Consider the following 16,811-nt stretch of genomic DNA (forward strand, 5'->3'; position numbering starts at 1 on the left):
AAAATTTTCTATAGAAATAAAATTTTGACGAAATTTTCTATAAAAATAAAATTTGGACAAAATTTGCCATAGAAATAAAATATTGACAAAATTTTCTATAGAAATAAAATTTAAACAATTTTGTTTAAATAAATAAAATTTTGATAAAATTATCTATAGGAATAAAATTTAGGTAAAATTTTGCTATGGAAGTAAAATTTTTGAATAAAATTTCTATAGAAATAAAATTATGACAAAATTTTCTATAGAAATAAAATTTTCACCAAGTTGCCTATAGAACTAAAATTTTGCAAATATTCTCTATTCAAATAAAATTTTGCCAAAATTTTCTATAGAAATAAAATTAAAAAAAAAAAAAATTCTATAGAAATAAAATTTTGACAAAATGTTCTATAGAAATAAAATAGAAATAAAAATTTGACAAAATTTTCTATAGAAATAAAGTTTTGACAAAATGTTCTATAGAAATAAAGTTGGTTAAAGAACAAAACCAACAATAACAAAACAAAACAAATGGAAAAAGAAGAGGAGGCACGCTCAAAATAAACCCAGCCATGTGAATTCAAATCGATGATTTGACAGTGGCATAGGAAAAGGGATATGTTTGTTTCGAATTTATTTCGGCATAAGCCGGCTATCAATGTAAAACCTTTTTTCGGAGGGTTCAAGTGTGGTTTTTGTTGGGTTTAATAAACTGCCTGAATTTATTCTGATAATTGGTTGATAGTTTTGCTGCAAGTAGAGGATGCTGATGAGGAATGTGGTAATTCCGAAACGTGCGTCCATCCAACCATCTTGCAGTCTATAGGGCTTTGCCCACATAAATTTGACAAACATTCTTTTCCTCTGTTGGTTAAGCTACACTTGTAGTTTAGTCAATGTATGGTTTTAAGCTGCAATAAAAAACAACAACAATGCTTAAAGAACAAAACCAACAATAACAAAACAAAACAAATGAAATAAAATTTTGACAAAATTTTCGATGGAAATAAAATTTTGACAAAATTTTCTATAAAAATACAATTTTGACAAAATTTGCTATAGAAAAAAAAAATTTGACAAAATTTACTATAGAAATAAAATTTTTGACAAAATTTACTATAGAAATAAAATTTTAACAAAATTTATTATAAAACTAAAATTTTGACAAAATTTTTTATAGAAATCAAATTTTGACAACATTTTCTATCAAATTAAATTTTGACAAAATTTTCTATAGAAATAAAAATTTGGCAACATTTTCAATAGAAACAAAATGTTCTATAGAACTAAAATTTTGACAAAATTTTTGTAGAAATAAAATTTTGACAAAAATTTCTATAGAAATAAAATTTAAACAATTTTATTGAAATAAATAAAATTTTGACAAAATGTTCTATGGGAATACAATTTTGATAAAAATTTTACGGAAGTAAAATTTTTGAAAAAAATTCTATAGAAATGTTGACATAATTTTCTATAGAAATAAAATTTTGACAAAATTTTCTATAGAAATAAAATTTTGACAAAATTTTCTATAGAAATAAAATTTTCAACAAATTGTCTATAGAAATAAAACTTTGTAAACATTTTCTATGGAATAAAATATTGCCAAAATTTTCTATAAAAATAAAATTTTGACAAAATTGTCTATAGAAATAAAATTTTGACAAAATTTTCTATAGAAATAAAATTTTGACAAAATTTTCTATAGAAATAAAATTTTGACAAAATTTTCTATAGAACTAAAATTTTGACTAAATTTTCTATAGAAATAAAATTTTGACAAAATTTTCTATAGAAATAAAATTTTGACAAAATTTTCTATAGAAATAAAATTTTGACAAAATGTTCTATAAAACTAAAATTTTGACAAATTTTTCTTTAGAACTAAAATTTTGACAAAATTTTCGATTGAAATAAAATTTGTACAAAATTTTCTATAGAAATAAAATTTTGACAAGATTGTCTATAGAAATAAAATTTTGACAAAATTTTCTATAGATATAAAATTTTGACAAAATTTTCTATAGAAATAAAATTTTGACAAAATTTTCTATAGAAATAAAATTTTGACAAAATTTTCTATAGAAATAAAATTTTGACAAAATTTTCTATAGAAATAAAATTTTGACAAAATTTTGTGTAGAAATAAAATTTTGACAAAATTTTCTATAGACATAAGTTTTCTATAGAAATAAAATTTTGACAAAATTTTCTATAGAAATAAAATATTGACCAAATTTTTTATAGAAATAAAATTTAAACAAATTCATTTAAATTAATAAAATTTTGAAAAAATTTTCTATAGGAATATAATTTTGATATAATTTTTCTATGCAAATAAAATATTGACATAATTTTCTATTGAAATAAAATGTTGACAAAATTTTCTATAGAAATAAAATTGTCACAAAATTGTCTTTAGAAATAAAATTTGCAAACATTTTCTATAGAAATAAAATTTTGACAAAATGTTCTACAGAACTAAAATTTAAAAATATTTTTTTTTTTAATAGAAATAAAATTTTCACAAAATTGTCCATAGAAATAAAATTTTGCACACATTTTCTATAGAAATAAAATTTTGACAATATTTTCTATAGAAGTAAAATTTTGAATAAATTTTCTATAGAAATAAAATTTTAAAAAAATTTTCTATAGACATAAAATCTTGAATAACTTTTCTAAGAAATAAAATTTTTACAAATTTTTTATAGAAATAAAATATTAACAAAATTTTCTATAGAAATAAAATTTAAACAAATTTGTTTAAATAAATAAAAATTTGACAAAATTTTCTATAGGAATACAATTTTGATAAAATTTTTCTAGGCAAATAAAATTTTGACATAATTTTCTATAGAAATAAAATTTTGAAAAAAATTTCTATAGAAATAAAATTTTCACAAAATTGTCTATAGAAGTAAAATTTTGCAAACATTGTCCATAGAAATAAAATTTTACACAAATAAATAAAATTTTGACAAAATTGTCTATAGAAATAAAATTTTGAAAAAAATTTTGTTTTTTTTATTGTTGGTTTATTCTTCAATCATTTTGTTGTTTTTGATTTCAGCTTAAAACCATTGTGTTGACTAAACTACAAGTGTAGCTTAACAAACAGAGGGAAAGAATGTTTGTCAAATTTATTTGGGCAAAGCCCTATAGACTTCAAGATGGTTGAATGGACGCACGTTTCGGAATTACCACATTCCTCATCAGCATCCTCTACTTGGAGCAAAACTATCAAGAATTTTCTTTTTATTTTCTTATTATTTAAAAATTTTCATATTTCAATTCTAGTTTGACTATCCGCAACCCCAATTTTATTACAAAATGATCAACTTTTAGGAGCCAATTATAAAATATTTGTAAAATTTTTCTTCCACATGTTACATACTTTTAGGAGAATTTTTCTAATATTATTTTCTAGTTCAATATTTAAAAGCTACAAAGTACAAATATACCAAAAAAACGATTTTCAATTGGGTTCTCTTAAAATTTTATGGTTCAAATCCTATTAAAATTTTATCCACTCTATACTCGTCTTTAGCAATGGGCTGGGAATACTCCTCAGAAGTATAGTTGAGCAATTGAATTGAATTTGTATGCATGAATTCTGGAAGTAGTAGTAGGAAAATAACATTCATACCTGCAAGTTAAGATCATAAACTTGGGTCCTTTGATGTTCTCGAGCCATCTAAACAATTAAGGTTGTTGCTTTTGTTCCTGTTGTTGTTGTTGTCATAGTCAAACTCTTTTACTGTTTTGTAAACGACAATCAGTGATATGAACTTCTTATAGATTTTATGGTTGTTATTCGTATCCTCTGGTCATTTGACTCCCTTGAATTGTATGCCATCAAGCCTGGAATTGTCGTTTTATGTTGTTGCCTTGTAAGCCTATAATTTTGTGGAGGACAAAATGCTTCTTGCATTCGTAAATATACCAGGCCTGCAGAGACATTTGCCAATGGAGTGTAGAAGCGGCATAGCGGAGTACACCCAAAGGATGGACATTTGGAGAGTTGCATGTAGCATCAACAGAACTGACCTGGATGGACAACGTTGTCATGGCTGTCAGGACAATGCATGTACAAACTTGGAACTTGGCATTGCCATTGTTCCTATGTAAGCAGAAAAGTGTCGGTGTGTGTGCGTGTGTATGTGTCGGTGTTTTTCTTCTTGTTCTTGTTGTTGTTGTTGTCTTGATTTAATCCTGCTAGTGCTCTTTCGTAGGACATTGAAATTCAGAGTCAAAGTCAGAAGTAAGAAGTGTTCTGCATCGTTAACCACATTTCGTTTCATTCAATTGAAAATGGATTTTTATTTCTGTGGCCTCCTTTTTGAGTTTGCCTTTCTTAGTTTTTCTGTGTTGCTTTTGTGTTTTGTTCAATTTTCATTTTCGTTTTGTTTTGTTTTTTTTTTTTTCATGTTTGCAGTTCTCAGGTTTTTGTTTGTGCAACACCCGCCAAGTGTTACTGGATATTGCCCTAGTCCTACCAAACAAGGGCAACCAATTAAAAATGTATTTCATGGATTCTTTTTGTTTCTTGTGAAATCTTTAGCATACTCTTAGGAGTTATACAATATGCACAGAAAATCTATATGAAGCCTAGGCAAAAGGGGCAACCAGAGAAGAGAGAAAACGAACGAAATTCTAAAGGCATATGAATTTAATGAATTCTTAAGGGATCCATAAATGATTTTCTTCGTTGTTTGAGTTTGCATGAGAATATATCCAAGTTGATTTGAAAATACTTTGTCTGGTGTCATGTATTCTGTACGAATACGAATATCAATTTCTTGGATTGTTAAAATTTATTATTTCTTCCACCACAATCTTTGTTCAAATTTTGGGATGTCGATTTTATCGTTTATGGTTTTCTATTCAAGGATTTTTTTTGAATAAAAAGCTTTCCACCCAAAAAATGAAAGAAAATTTGTGTGGTTTTTAAAAAGGATATACAAATTTATGGTTTGTGGCAAGGGGTTTGTTTGAGAGAATAAATGTTGCATACTTTAGGGATGTTTCATATTTAGAAGTGTGTGAAATTAATAGCCTATAGAATTTATTAAACCGTGTACTATAGGTAAGGAGGCAATGAACAAATTATCTCAAACTAGGTAAATATTTTGCGTTATCTCTGTGGAGAAATTTGTGAAAATAAAGACTCGAAGTCAGTGGGCGACTTAAGTGGAATTTTGGTAGCAAATTTGCCAAATTCTCCTTTTGGTAGCAAATTTGCCAAACCCTCCTGATCCTGAATCTTCTTTAGACGGTATGAAAATGAGCCCCAAAAAACCCAAATGAAACAGGGCCACAAATATGGGGCGACGCTTCATAATGAATATGTGCCCCAACAAAAATTAATTCAAGCCTGCATCGACCCAAAAACTAATTAAGGCACATTTTCACTTTTTCAATTAAATTAATTTTACTCTGTACGAATGCCTGTGGAATCGCGTTAGAGTAATATACTATAGGTAAGGAGGCAGGAGGACTCTGTCCATTGGAGATAGTTTTTCAAAATTTAATTTCTATCGAAATTACTTAGGACTCTGTCCATTGGAGATAGTTTTTAAAATTTAATTTCTACCGAAAATTTTGTCAAAATTTAATTCTATAGAAAATTTTGTCCAAATTTTTTTTAATAGAAAATTTTGTTACAATTTTATTTCTATAGAAAATTTTGTTAAAATTTTATTTCTATAGAAAATTTTTTCGAATTTTTTTTTACCATTTTGGACTCTTTCTATAGGAGAAAAAAGACGGGCTATATAAATTCCAGAATGCGAAAATAGACCCTACTTGAAAACGAAGCACAATACCAAAAAATTTTTTGTTATATTTTCATTTGATATATTGGGGTTTATTTCCATAATGCAAAAGGGGCCAAAGAATAAAATGAATTTACTCTCCAAAAAACACAAAAATGTTGTATCGTTGATTTGGTGCTGCGAGAATGCGCACCAGGGAAATGAGCCCCAAAACACATATGAAACAGGGTCACAAATATGGAGCGAAATCAGCCACAACTAAAGCATGAAAATCGAACCCAATATAAATTAGAGCTAATATTCAGTTTTCGATTACAGGGTCATGTGAAAATGAATCCCAACTGATGTAAAAAATATGACGATTTAAGAAAAAATGTTCATTAGTGTTACTCAGTAGGAAAAACTGTGGAACCGTATTAGCGTACTTTGGAGATAGTTTGTCTGTCTATAGGAGATTCTTTGTGAGAATAAAGTTACAATTTTATTTCTATAGAAAATTTTGTAAAAATTTTATTTCTATAGAAATTTTATCAAAATTTTATTTCTATAGAAATTTTGTCAAAATTTTATTTCTATAGAAATTTTGTCATGATGTTAATTCTATAGAAAATGTTGTCAAACATTTTTTTCTACAAAAAAATTTATCAGAATTTTATTTCTATAGAAAATTTTCTCAAAATTTTATTTCTATAGAAAATGTTGTCAAAACTTTATATCTATAGAAAATGTCGTCAAAATTTTATTTATATAGAAAACTTTTTTAAATGTTATTTCTATAGGAAATTTTGTCAAGATTTTATTTCTATAGAAAATTTTGTTAAAATTTTATTTCTATAGAAAATTTTGTCAAAATTTTATTTCTATATAAATTTTTATCAATATTTTATTTCTATAAAAAAATTATTTATATAGAAAATTTGTCATAATTTTGTTTCTATAAAAAAATTTGTCAAAATTTTATTTCTATAGAAAATTTTGTCAAAATTTTATTAAAATTCTATTTCTATAGAAAATATTGTCAAGATTTTATTTCTATAGAATATTTTGTCAAAATTTTATTAAAATTCTGTTTCTATAGAAAATATTGTCAAAATTTTATTTCTATAGAAAATTTTGTCAAAATTTTATTTCTATAGAAAATTTTGTTAAAATTTAATATTTATTATTTTGTTAAAATTCTATTTCTATAGAAAATACTGCCAAATTTTATTTTTATTTCTATAGAAAATTTTGTCAAATTTTATTTCTATAGAAAATTTTGTCAAAATTTTATTTCTGTAACAAATTTTGTTAAAATTTTTATTCTATAGAAAATTTAGTCAAAATATTATTTCTATAGAAAATTTTGTTAAAATTTTATTTCTGTAACAAATTTTGTCAAAATTTTATTTATATAGAAAATTTTGTCAACATTTTACTTATATATAATGTTTTGTCATAATTCTATTTCTACAGAATATTTTGTCACAACTTCATTTTATTTCTATAGAAAACTTTATCGATATATTATTTGTCAAAATTTTATTTCTATAAAAAATTTTGTCAAAATTTTATTTATATAGAAAATTTTGCTAAAATTTAATTTCTATAGAAAATTTTGTCAAAATTTTATTTCTATAAAATTTTTTGTCAAAATTTTATTTCTATGGAAAATGTTGTCAAAAATTTTTTTTCTATAAAAAATTTGTCAAAATTTTATTTCTATAGAAAATTTTGTCAAAATTTTATTTCTATAGAAAATGTTGTCAAAACTTTTTTTCAATAGAAAATGTCGTCAAAATTTTATTTCTAAAAAAAAAACTTTTTTAAATGTTATTTCTATAGAAAATTTTGTCAAGATTTTATTTCTATAGAAAATTTTGTTAAAATTTTATTTCTATAGAAAATTTTGTCAAAATTTTATTTCTATAGAAAGTTTTGTCAAAATTTTATATCTATAAAAATTTTGTTCAAATTTGATTTCTATAAAAAATTTTGTCAAAATTTTATTTCTATAAAATATTTTGCTAAAATTTTATTTGTATAGAAAATGTTATCAAAGTTTTATTTCTACAGAACATTTTGTTAAAATTCTATTTCTATAGAAAATTTTGTCAAGATTTTATTTCTATAGAAAATTTTTTCAAAATGTTATTTCCATAGAAAATTTTGTCAAAATTTTATTTCTGTAGAAAATTTTGTCAAAATTTTATTTCAATAGAAAATTTTGTCAACATTTTATTTCTATAGAAAATTTTGTCAAAATTTTATTTCTATAGAAAATTTTGTCAAAATTTTATATCTATAAAAAAGTTTGTACAAATTTGATTTCTATAGAAAATTTTGTTAAAATTTTATTTCTATAGAAAATTTGGTCAAAATGTTAATTCTATAGAAAATGTTGTATTTTTTTTTTTTAATTTGTCAAAATTTTATTTCTATAGAAATTTTTGTCAAAATTTTATGTCTATAGAAATTTTTGTCAACATTTTATTTCTATAGAAAATGTTGTCAAAACTTCATTTCGATAGAAAATGTCGTCAACATTTTATTTCTATAAAAAACTTTTTGAAATGTTATTTCTATAGAAAATTTTGTCAAGATTTTATTCCTATAGAAAATTTTGTTAAAATTGTATTTCTATAGAAAATTTTGTCAAAATTTTATTTCTATAGAAAGTTTTGTCAAAATTTTATATCTATAAAAATTTTGTTTAAATTTGATTTCTATAGAAAATTTTGTCAACATTTTATTTCTATAAAATATTTTGCTAAAATTTTATTTCTATAGAAAATGTTATCAAAGTTTTATTTCTACAGAAAATTTTGTTAAAATTCTCTTTCTATAGATAATTTTTTGGGGGAGTCTATAAATAATTACGAACCGATATGACGCAGGCATAAATTGGCCGATATTAGCCAATTTATGCCTGGTAGTTAGATGCCACAAGCTCACCGTACAAAATTGTATTCGAATCAAATGAAATTTGCTCTTCCAAGAGGTTCTTGAGGTCAAATCTGGGGATCGGTTTATATGGGAGCTATATATAATTGTGCGTGGTTGTTGGAGGTAATATACTAAATCAACGTACAAAATTTTAATGGAATCGGATGAAATTTGCTCCTCCAACAGGGTCTTGAGGTCAAATCTGGGGATCGGTATATATGGGGGGCTATATATAATTATGGACCGATATAAACAAATTTTTGCAAGAATGTTAGTGACCATATACTTACACCATGTACCAAATTTCAATAGAATCGGATGAACAAGCGTGAATGATGAAATTTGTTCCTCCACAAGGGTTCGGAGATCAAATCTGGGGATCGATATATATGGGGCCTATATATAATTATGGATCGATATGGACCAATTTTTGCATGAATGTAAGTGACCATATACTAACACCATGTACCAAATTTCAACTGGATCGGATGAAATTTTCTTCATTAAGAGGGTCCACAAGCAAAATATGGATATCGGTTTATATGGGAGCTATATATAATTATGAACCGATATGGGCCAAGTTTTGCATGGTTGTTGGATGAAAAATACTAATCTCACGTACCAAATTTCAACCAGATCGGATATAATTTGCCCTTCCAAGAGCATCCGCAGGACAAACCCTGAGGTCGGTTTATATGGGGGCTATACCTAAAAGTGGTCCGATATGGGCCATATGCAATACCATCCGACCTTCATCAATAAGAACTACTTTTGCCAAGTTTCAAGTCGATAGCGTGTTTCGTTTGGAAGTTAGCGTGATTTCCACAGACAGACGGACATCGCTAGATCGATTCAGAAATTCAGTACGACCTGGAATATATATACATTAAAGGTCTTAGACCACTATATCGATGTGTTAACCTCCATCCTATGGGGGAGTGTATAAAAATGAAAATTTCTAAATATTCTTAGTTCATATGGCATTATGGTGGACTGTTTGACAATGCCTGAAGAAACTAACTGTTATTATCTTGTAACTCGACCTATCTTATATACATATATTTTAAATAGTTCAATATCTGAGAAATTAAGGTTTTTTTATGCTCTATATTTCAGTCCTGTATTCCGGTGCATCGATTCGTATACGTATTATTAATTTTATTTCCATCACGTATACACCCCAAAGGACTTGAATGACCTACAACTTAAATTATATTATTTTTCTATGAGATAGAATTTATTCCATTGTGATTTGTCCCCAGTGCTCATGATTTTACGTTATATATTTTTTTTTGGAGAAATTTATGGTGAACAAATGCCAAAGACATTGCATTGATTGGATTTGTTGCTTGTTGGAAGTTATTAAAACAAGTACGTGACATAAAATGCCTTAAAGCTATGCAATATTAATTGTATATCATGACATAAAATTGCAATAGTTTTCTATTTTGTTGCATACGTTCAGGCATTTGTTTTGTAATCTGATAGCCATTGTGCTTTATTTGTATAATGGCGGGGGCAAGGATTTTTTTTTTTTTTGGAAAAAATTTTCATAGAACTTTTATTATTATGAGTGAATGGAGAGTTTGGATGGCTTAGGGGATTTATCAAATGGATATTTAAATTTATATATGGCTGGGCATATTTGCCAGTAAGTATGCATAGTCATTCACCTAAAAGTTTTCAATAGGGAAAAATACCAAATGGCTGTGAGTTTGTATTCTTTTGTGTTCATATGTGGGTGTTTTTAATGAAATGCATTCAAAATGATCAACTTTCAAATGAAATGCATTCAAAATGATCAACAAAATTATTGGGAGACAGGTCCTAGGATAAAAAACTATGGTCCATATTTTTATATGGATCACAAGAGTGTCTCTAGTTTGTTTCTCTTTGAACCAAATATAAGGACTTAATACAGCAAGAACCATAATTTGTTTTTAATTTTCAAAAAACTATACAAAGATTACTGTTCGCACTATTTTTTTATACCCACCACCATATGAGGGGGGGGGGGGGGTATATTAACTTTGTCATTCCGTTTGTAACACATCGAAATATTTCTCTAAGACCCCTTGAAGTATATACATTGTGGGTCGTGGTGAAATTCTGAGTCGATGTAAGCATGTCCGTCCGTCCGTCCGCCTGTTGACATCACGCTAGCTTCCGAACGAAACAAGCTATCGACATGAAACTTGGCACAAGTAGTTATTATTGATGTAGGTCGAATGGTATTGAAAATGGGACATATAGGACCACTTTTACGTATAGCCCCATATAAACCGACATTCAGATTTGGCTTGCAGAGCCTTTTGGAGGAGCAAAATGTATCCGATCCGGTTGAAATTTAGTACATGATGTAAGTATATGGTCTCTCACAATCATACAAAAATTGGTCCACATCGGCCAATAATTATATATAGCCCCCATATAAACCGATCCCCAGATTTGGCTTGTGGAGCCTCTAAGAGAAGCAAATTTTATCCGATCCGGTTGAAATTTGGTACATGGAGCTAGTATATGGTCTTTAACAAACATGCAATAATTGGTCCACATCGGTTCATAATTATATATAGCCCTCATATAAACCGATCCCCAGATTTTGCTTGCGGAGCCTCTAAGAGAAGCAAATTTCATCCGATACGGCTGAAATTTGGTACATGGTGCTAGTATATGGTATTTAACAAACAAGCAAAAATTGGTCAACATCGGTCCATAATTATATGTAGCCCCCATATAAACCGATCCTCCGATTTGGCTTGCGGTACCTCTAAGAGAAACAAATTTTATACGATCCGGCTGAAATTTGGTACATGGTGTTGGTATATAGTCTCAAACAACCATGCCAGAATTGGTCCATATCGGTCCATAATTATATATAGCCCCCATATAAACCGATCTTCAGATTTGACCTCCGGAGCCTTTTAGAGAAGCAAAATTCATCCAATCCGGTTCAAATTTAGAACGTGGTGTTAGTATATGGCCGCTAACAACCATACCAATCTTGGTCCATATCGGTCTATAGTTAGGTTAGGTTAAAGTGGCAGCCCGATTAAGTTTCAGACTCACTTAGACTATTCAGTCCATTGCTATATACAGCCCATCCCCATTAACACAAAAATTGGTCCATATCGTTTAATAATCATGGTTGCCACTCGAGCCAAAAATAATGTACCAAAATTTTATTTCTATAGAAAATTTTGTCAATTTTTTGTTTCTATAGAACATTTTGTCAATTTTTTATTTCTATAGAAAATTTTGTCAAAATTTTATTTCTATAGAAAATTTTGTCAAAATTTTATTTCTATAGAAAATTTTCTCAAAATTTTATTTCTATAGAAAATTTTGTAAAAATTTTATTTCTATAATAAATTTTGTAAAAATTTTATTTCTGTAGAAAATTTTGTTAAAATTTTATTTCTATAGAAAATTTTGTCAAAATTTTATTTTTGTAGAAAATTTTGTTAAAATTTTATTTCTATAGAAAAAAAGAAAAATTGTATTTCCATAGAAAATTTTGTCAAACTGAATTATATACGTATTTAATCGGCCTTTTTATACCCTGCGCCACACTGTGGTTCAGGGTATTATAAGTTAGTGCATATGTTTGCAACACCCAGAAGGAGACGATATAGACACATGGTGTCTTTGGCAAAAATGCTCAGGGTGGGCTCTTGAGTCGATATAGCGATGTCCGTCTGTCCGTGAACACATTTTTGTAATCAAAGTCTAGGTCGCAGTTTTAGTCCAATCGACTTCAAATTTGGCACAAGTATGTGTTTTGGCTCAGAATAGATCCCTATTGATTTTAGAAAAAATCGGTTCAGATTTAGATATATCTCCCATATTTACACTCATATGACCACAGAGGCCAATTTTTAACTCCGATTTAGTTGAAATTTTGCAGAGGGAGTAGAATTAGCATTGTTGCTATGCGTGCCAAATTTGGTTGAAATCGGTTCAGATTTGTATATAGCTCCCATATATAGCTTTCGGCCGATTTACACACATATGACCACAGAGGCCAATTTTTTGCTCCGATTTAGTTGAAATTTTGCACAGGGAGTAGAATTAGCATTGTAGCTATGCGTGCCAAATTTAGTTGAAATTGGTTCAGAATTAGATATATCTCCCATATATAGCTTTCGCCCGATTTACACTAATATGACCACAGAGGCCAATTTTTAACTCCGATTTAGTTGAAATTTTGCACAGAGAGTAGAATTAGCATTGTTTCTATGCGTGCTAAATTTGGTTGAAATCGGTTCAGATTTAGATATAGCTCCCATATATATGTTTTTCTGATTTCGACAAAAATGGTCAAAATACCAACATATTCCTTGTAAAATCGCCACTGCTTAGTCGAAAAGTTGTAAGAATGACTCTAAATTTCCTAAACTTCTAATACATATATATAGGGCGATAAATCATAAATAAACTTTTGCGAAGTTTCCTTAAAATTGCTTCAGATTTAAATGTTTCCCATATTTTTTTACTAACATTTTTATTTTATTTGTACTTTATTAAAACTTGCACAACAAGAACATGAAATTCTTATAATTATAGTACAAGTGAAACACCATGTGGATTGAGTATACAAACGTAAGACTAACAACAGTAAACATTTGAGAGAAAAAGTGATTTATAGGAACTTAAATCTTAAAATAAAAATAAAATATATTATAAAAAAGGGGACAAAAAAAAATATATAAAAAAAAGAAAATATTAAATAAAATGAAATAAGACAAGAGAAATATAATAAAAGTAGAAAAATTTTCAGAAATTATATGTTCTATTGCTCCTTAAAATATTCAAACAGTTAAGTCTTAAAAGTTTGCGCGTTACTGACAGTTTGTATCTCGTGAGGTAAAAAATTCCAGAGACGTACGACATATATAAAGAATTGCCATTCGGAAATCAGGCTTCGATGAACTAGAGGTATCAACTTCTTACCCCTGTTCGATCTAGCAAATTGTAATTTCTGAAATAAGTATGGTGGTATTTGTTTATAAACAATATTATGTAAAAATGTCTACGATCTGATTTTCATTAGATCAAAAAAAGTTACACCATAAAGAGATTTCATGTGTGGTACAGTGGAATCACGTCGTCTCAGACCGTATACGTATCGGGTTACGTTGCTGAAAAAAGAATCCAATTTGCGTCTGCTGGCAGAGTCACAATTTGCAAAAAGTTCAGAACCATACAGCACCCCGGGGATGATGTAGGTTTTAGCCAAAAGGGATCGAACATGAAGAGGCGTGAATTTCTGGGATGCCCAGAGAGAGCGCAGTTTAGAGTATCCTTGACCAACAACCATATTTATATGATTCGTCCAAGAAAGATTATCATTGAGAATTAATCCCAAATTCTTGGCGTGGTGTACGATATCCAACCTTTCATCATCTATCAAAATATCAATATCACACGAATACCGTAATGTCCGTTTCTTCATTACAAGGCATTTAGATTTAAGCGGATTCAACATAGTCCATTTGCTTTAGCCCATTTGTATACATTCGAGAGATCATTGTTCAAGAGCCTTACATTCTCGTTAATGCTGTGTATTGAGCTATTAATGTACACCTGGACGTCATCTGCATATATATGTGCCTTACAAGCTGACAACTGCAGTGGCAAGTCATTGCTATACAGAGAGAACAAGAGAGGACCAAGAATTGAACCCTGAGGTACTCCTTTGTTAACAGGTAAAGGTCTTGAGACTGAATAGTGTGAGCAGACGGACTGTATACGATTAGAAAGATACGATAAAATTAGCCGTACGGACATGGAAGAAAAATTGAAGAAATTGCGTAGTTTAGCTCCTATCATGTTGTGATCCACCGTGTCGAATGCCTTGGAGTGATCAAGAAGAACCAGGAAAGTAATATCGCCATTGTCTATGTTGGTTCTAATGTTCTCAGTAACCTCGATCAATGCACTTACACAGCTATAATTCGACCTGAAACCAGACTGTTTCTCGTAAAGCAAATCAGTGTCATTTATATACGTGGAAATTTGTCTGTGAACTATCTTCTCAAAAACTTTCGAGATATAACAAAAAATAGAAATGGGACGAAATTCCTTCGCATTTTTTGGTACCGGGATGATTTTGGCATATTTCCAAGCACTTGGAAAAATACTGGTGGTAAGTATGGTATTGAAAAGGTAGGTGATGTGGGGAAGAATAGTGGGTAGCAAGATTTTTAAAAATCTGGGATCAATCCCATCTAAACCAACAGCATTCGATTTTACCATGGAAATGCCATATAGAACATCCTCATGATTAATACCAGAAAAACTAAAACCAGCATCATTTGCATCGGTAATCGATTGGTCGAAATCGTAGAAATCCATATCTATTGGATTTGTAGTAATATTGGTGAAGCTCTCGTTAAGATTGTCAATATCAACTGCTACAGAACAGCCATTACTAACTCTATTGATGCCTATATCTCTAATCACTTTCCATGTGTTCTTCAGCCGCTGGCCGATAGCTGGTATCCATCGGGTCAATCCGGTGCGTAGAACCCGCCGCCGTGGGAATGATAGTAATTGATCTTCGCTGACCTAATCAACCTATTGACCTGACTCCTGCAATTTCGATATACATCACGTAAATCCTGAGTTCTGAAACGTTTCCATCTGTGGTAGGCCAGGTTCCGGCATTCAATCGCATCACGTATTTCACGAGAAAACCATGACTTGTTCCTAGGGGATACTCTACGTGTAATTGTGGGAGCAAAAACATCCTGCAATGCGCAAATATTCCCTTGTAAAAAATTCACCTGGTCATCGACCGATTCTAAGTTGTAAACTAGGTCCCAATCAATGGTAGCAGCGGTATTTTGTAATTGCCCTAGATCGATATTCTTGAAGTCCCTAAAAGAATATGTCTCAATCTCGCTGGCAACTTCAAAGTTATAGGACATAAATATCAAATCATGATTTGAGAAACACGGAACAGATAATTGGTCGTATAAGAGGACATTGGACAAATCATTAACAAAAAACAAATCAAGAAGAGTACTAGTCGTACTAGAGAAATGTGTAGGGATTGTGGAATTTGTAGCCGAGAGGCCAATGACACTCATTTGTGAGGTTAGGTCCGGATTCAAAAGTGTATTACAATTAAAGTCACCTGCAATTATGATATCTGTATACGCAATTGAGAGGGGTTCAACTACATCAAAAAAGGTCCGCATATCTATATTGTTGTTCGGCCAGTAAACGCATCCAAGCAATAGCTTCCTCTCCACATAGACCACATCTACAAACACATATTCCACATTGTGTTCCACCCTAGTGCATTAGCCGACTTAAATTTTGAGTCTATAGATTTTGTAGAAGTCTATCAAATTCTGTCCAGATCGAGTGATATTTAAATGTATTTATATGGCAAAACCTTTATATATAGCCCCCAACACATTTGACGGATGTGATATGGTATCGAAAATTTAGATCTACAAAGTGGTGCAGGGTATAATATAGTCGGCCCCGCCCGACTTTAGACTTTCCTTACTGGTTTTTTATTAATATTGTGTTCCACCCTAGTGCATTAGCCGACTTAAATGTTGAGTCTATAGAAGTCTATCAAATTCTGTCCAGATCGAGTGATATTTAAATGTATGTATTTGGGACAAACCTTTATATATAGCCCCCAACACATTTAACGGATGTGATATGGAATCGAAAATTTATATCTACAAAGTGGTGCAGGGTATAATATAGTCGGCCCCGCCCGACTTTAGACTTTTCTTTACTTGTTTTATTTAATATATACCACGTAGGAACTTACTTACAATTTAGAAGACGGTGTTAGGAGGTTTTAAGATACCGTTACCGCAACCCAAGTAATGCGATTGTGGATAACAGTCTTTAGTAGAAGCTTCTACGCAATCCATGGTTTAGGGTACATAAGCTTCGGCCTGGCCGAACGTACGACCGTATGTACTTATTTTTTTTTATTTTAGGAAAATAGTGGGAATATCAAGTGACCTCTTAAAATCAAGGCAAAGCTAAAATCCCACAATAATTTTTTTGTTTTTTTTTTCGATTTCCACCAATACACTTTATAATTTTGCCAATATTTAATTTTTCATTTCAATTTAATTTCCTTCAATT

At 29.1% G+C, this 16,811-nt stretch overlaps 1 protein-coding gene across 1 annotated transcript in view; it reads right to left on the reverse strand.

The window, feature by feature from the left end:
• LOC142230808 (uncharacterized) overlaps positions 1-15,892 on the reverse strand; it is a 70,788-nt gene extending 54,896 nt beyond the window's left edge. The window contains exons 1-6 of the mRNA XM_075301433.1: positions 15,299-15,892; positions 14,205-15,257; positions 13,756-14,136; positions 13,641-13,668; positions 4,636-4,762; positions 3,932-4,108 (exon numbers count right to left, since the gene is read on the reverse strand). Coding sequence (XP_075157548.1) covers positions 3,932-4,108; positions 4,636-4,762; positions 13,641-13,668; positions 13,756-14,136; positions 14,205-15,257; positions 15,299-15,892 — 2,360 coding nt within the window. The remainder of the gene's footprint in view (positions 1-3,931; positions 4,109-4,635; positions 4,763-13,640; positions 13,669-13,755; positions 14,137-14,204; positions 15,258-15,298) is intronic.
• Between the last annotated feature and the right edge of the window lie 919 nt (positions 15,893-16,811).

Source organism: Haematobia irritans, chromosome 3 (assembly GCF_050003625.1).
Source record: "Haematobia irritans isolate KBUSLIRL chromosome 3, ASM5000362v1, whole genome shotgun sequence".
In the NCBI taxonomy this organism is placed as follows: Eukaryota; Metazoa; Arthropoda; class Insecta; order Diptera; family Muscidae; genus Haematobia; species Haematobia irritans.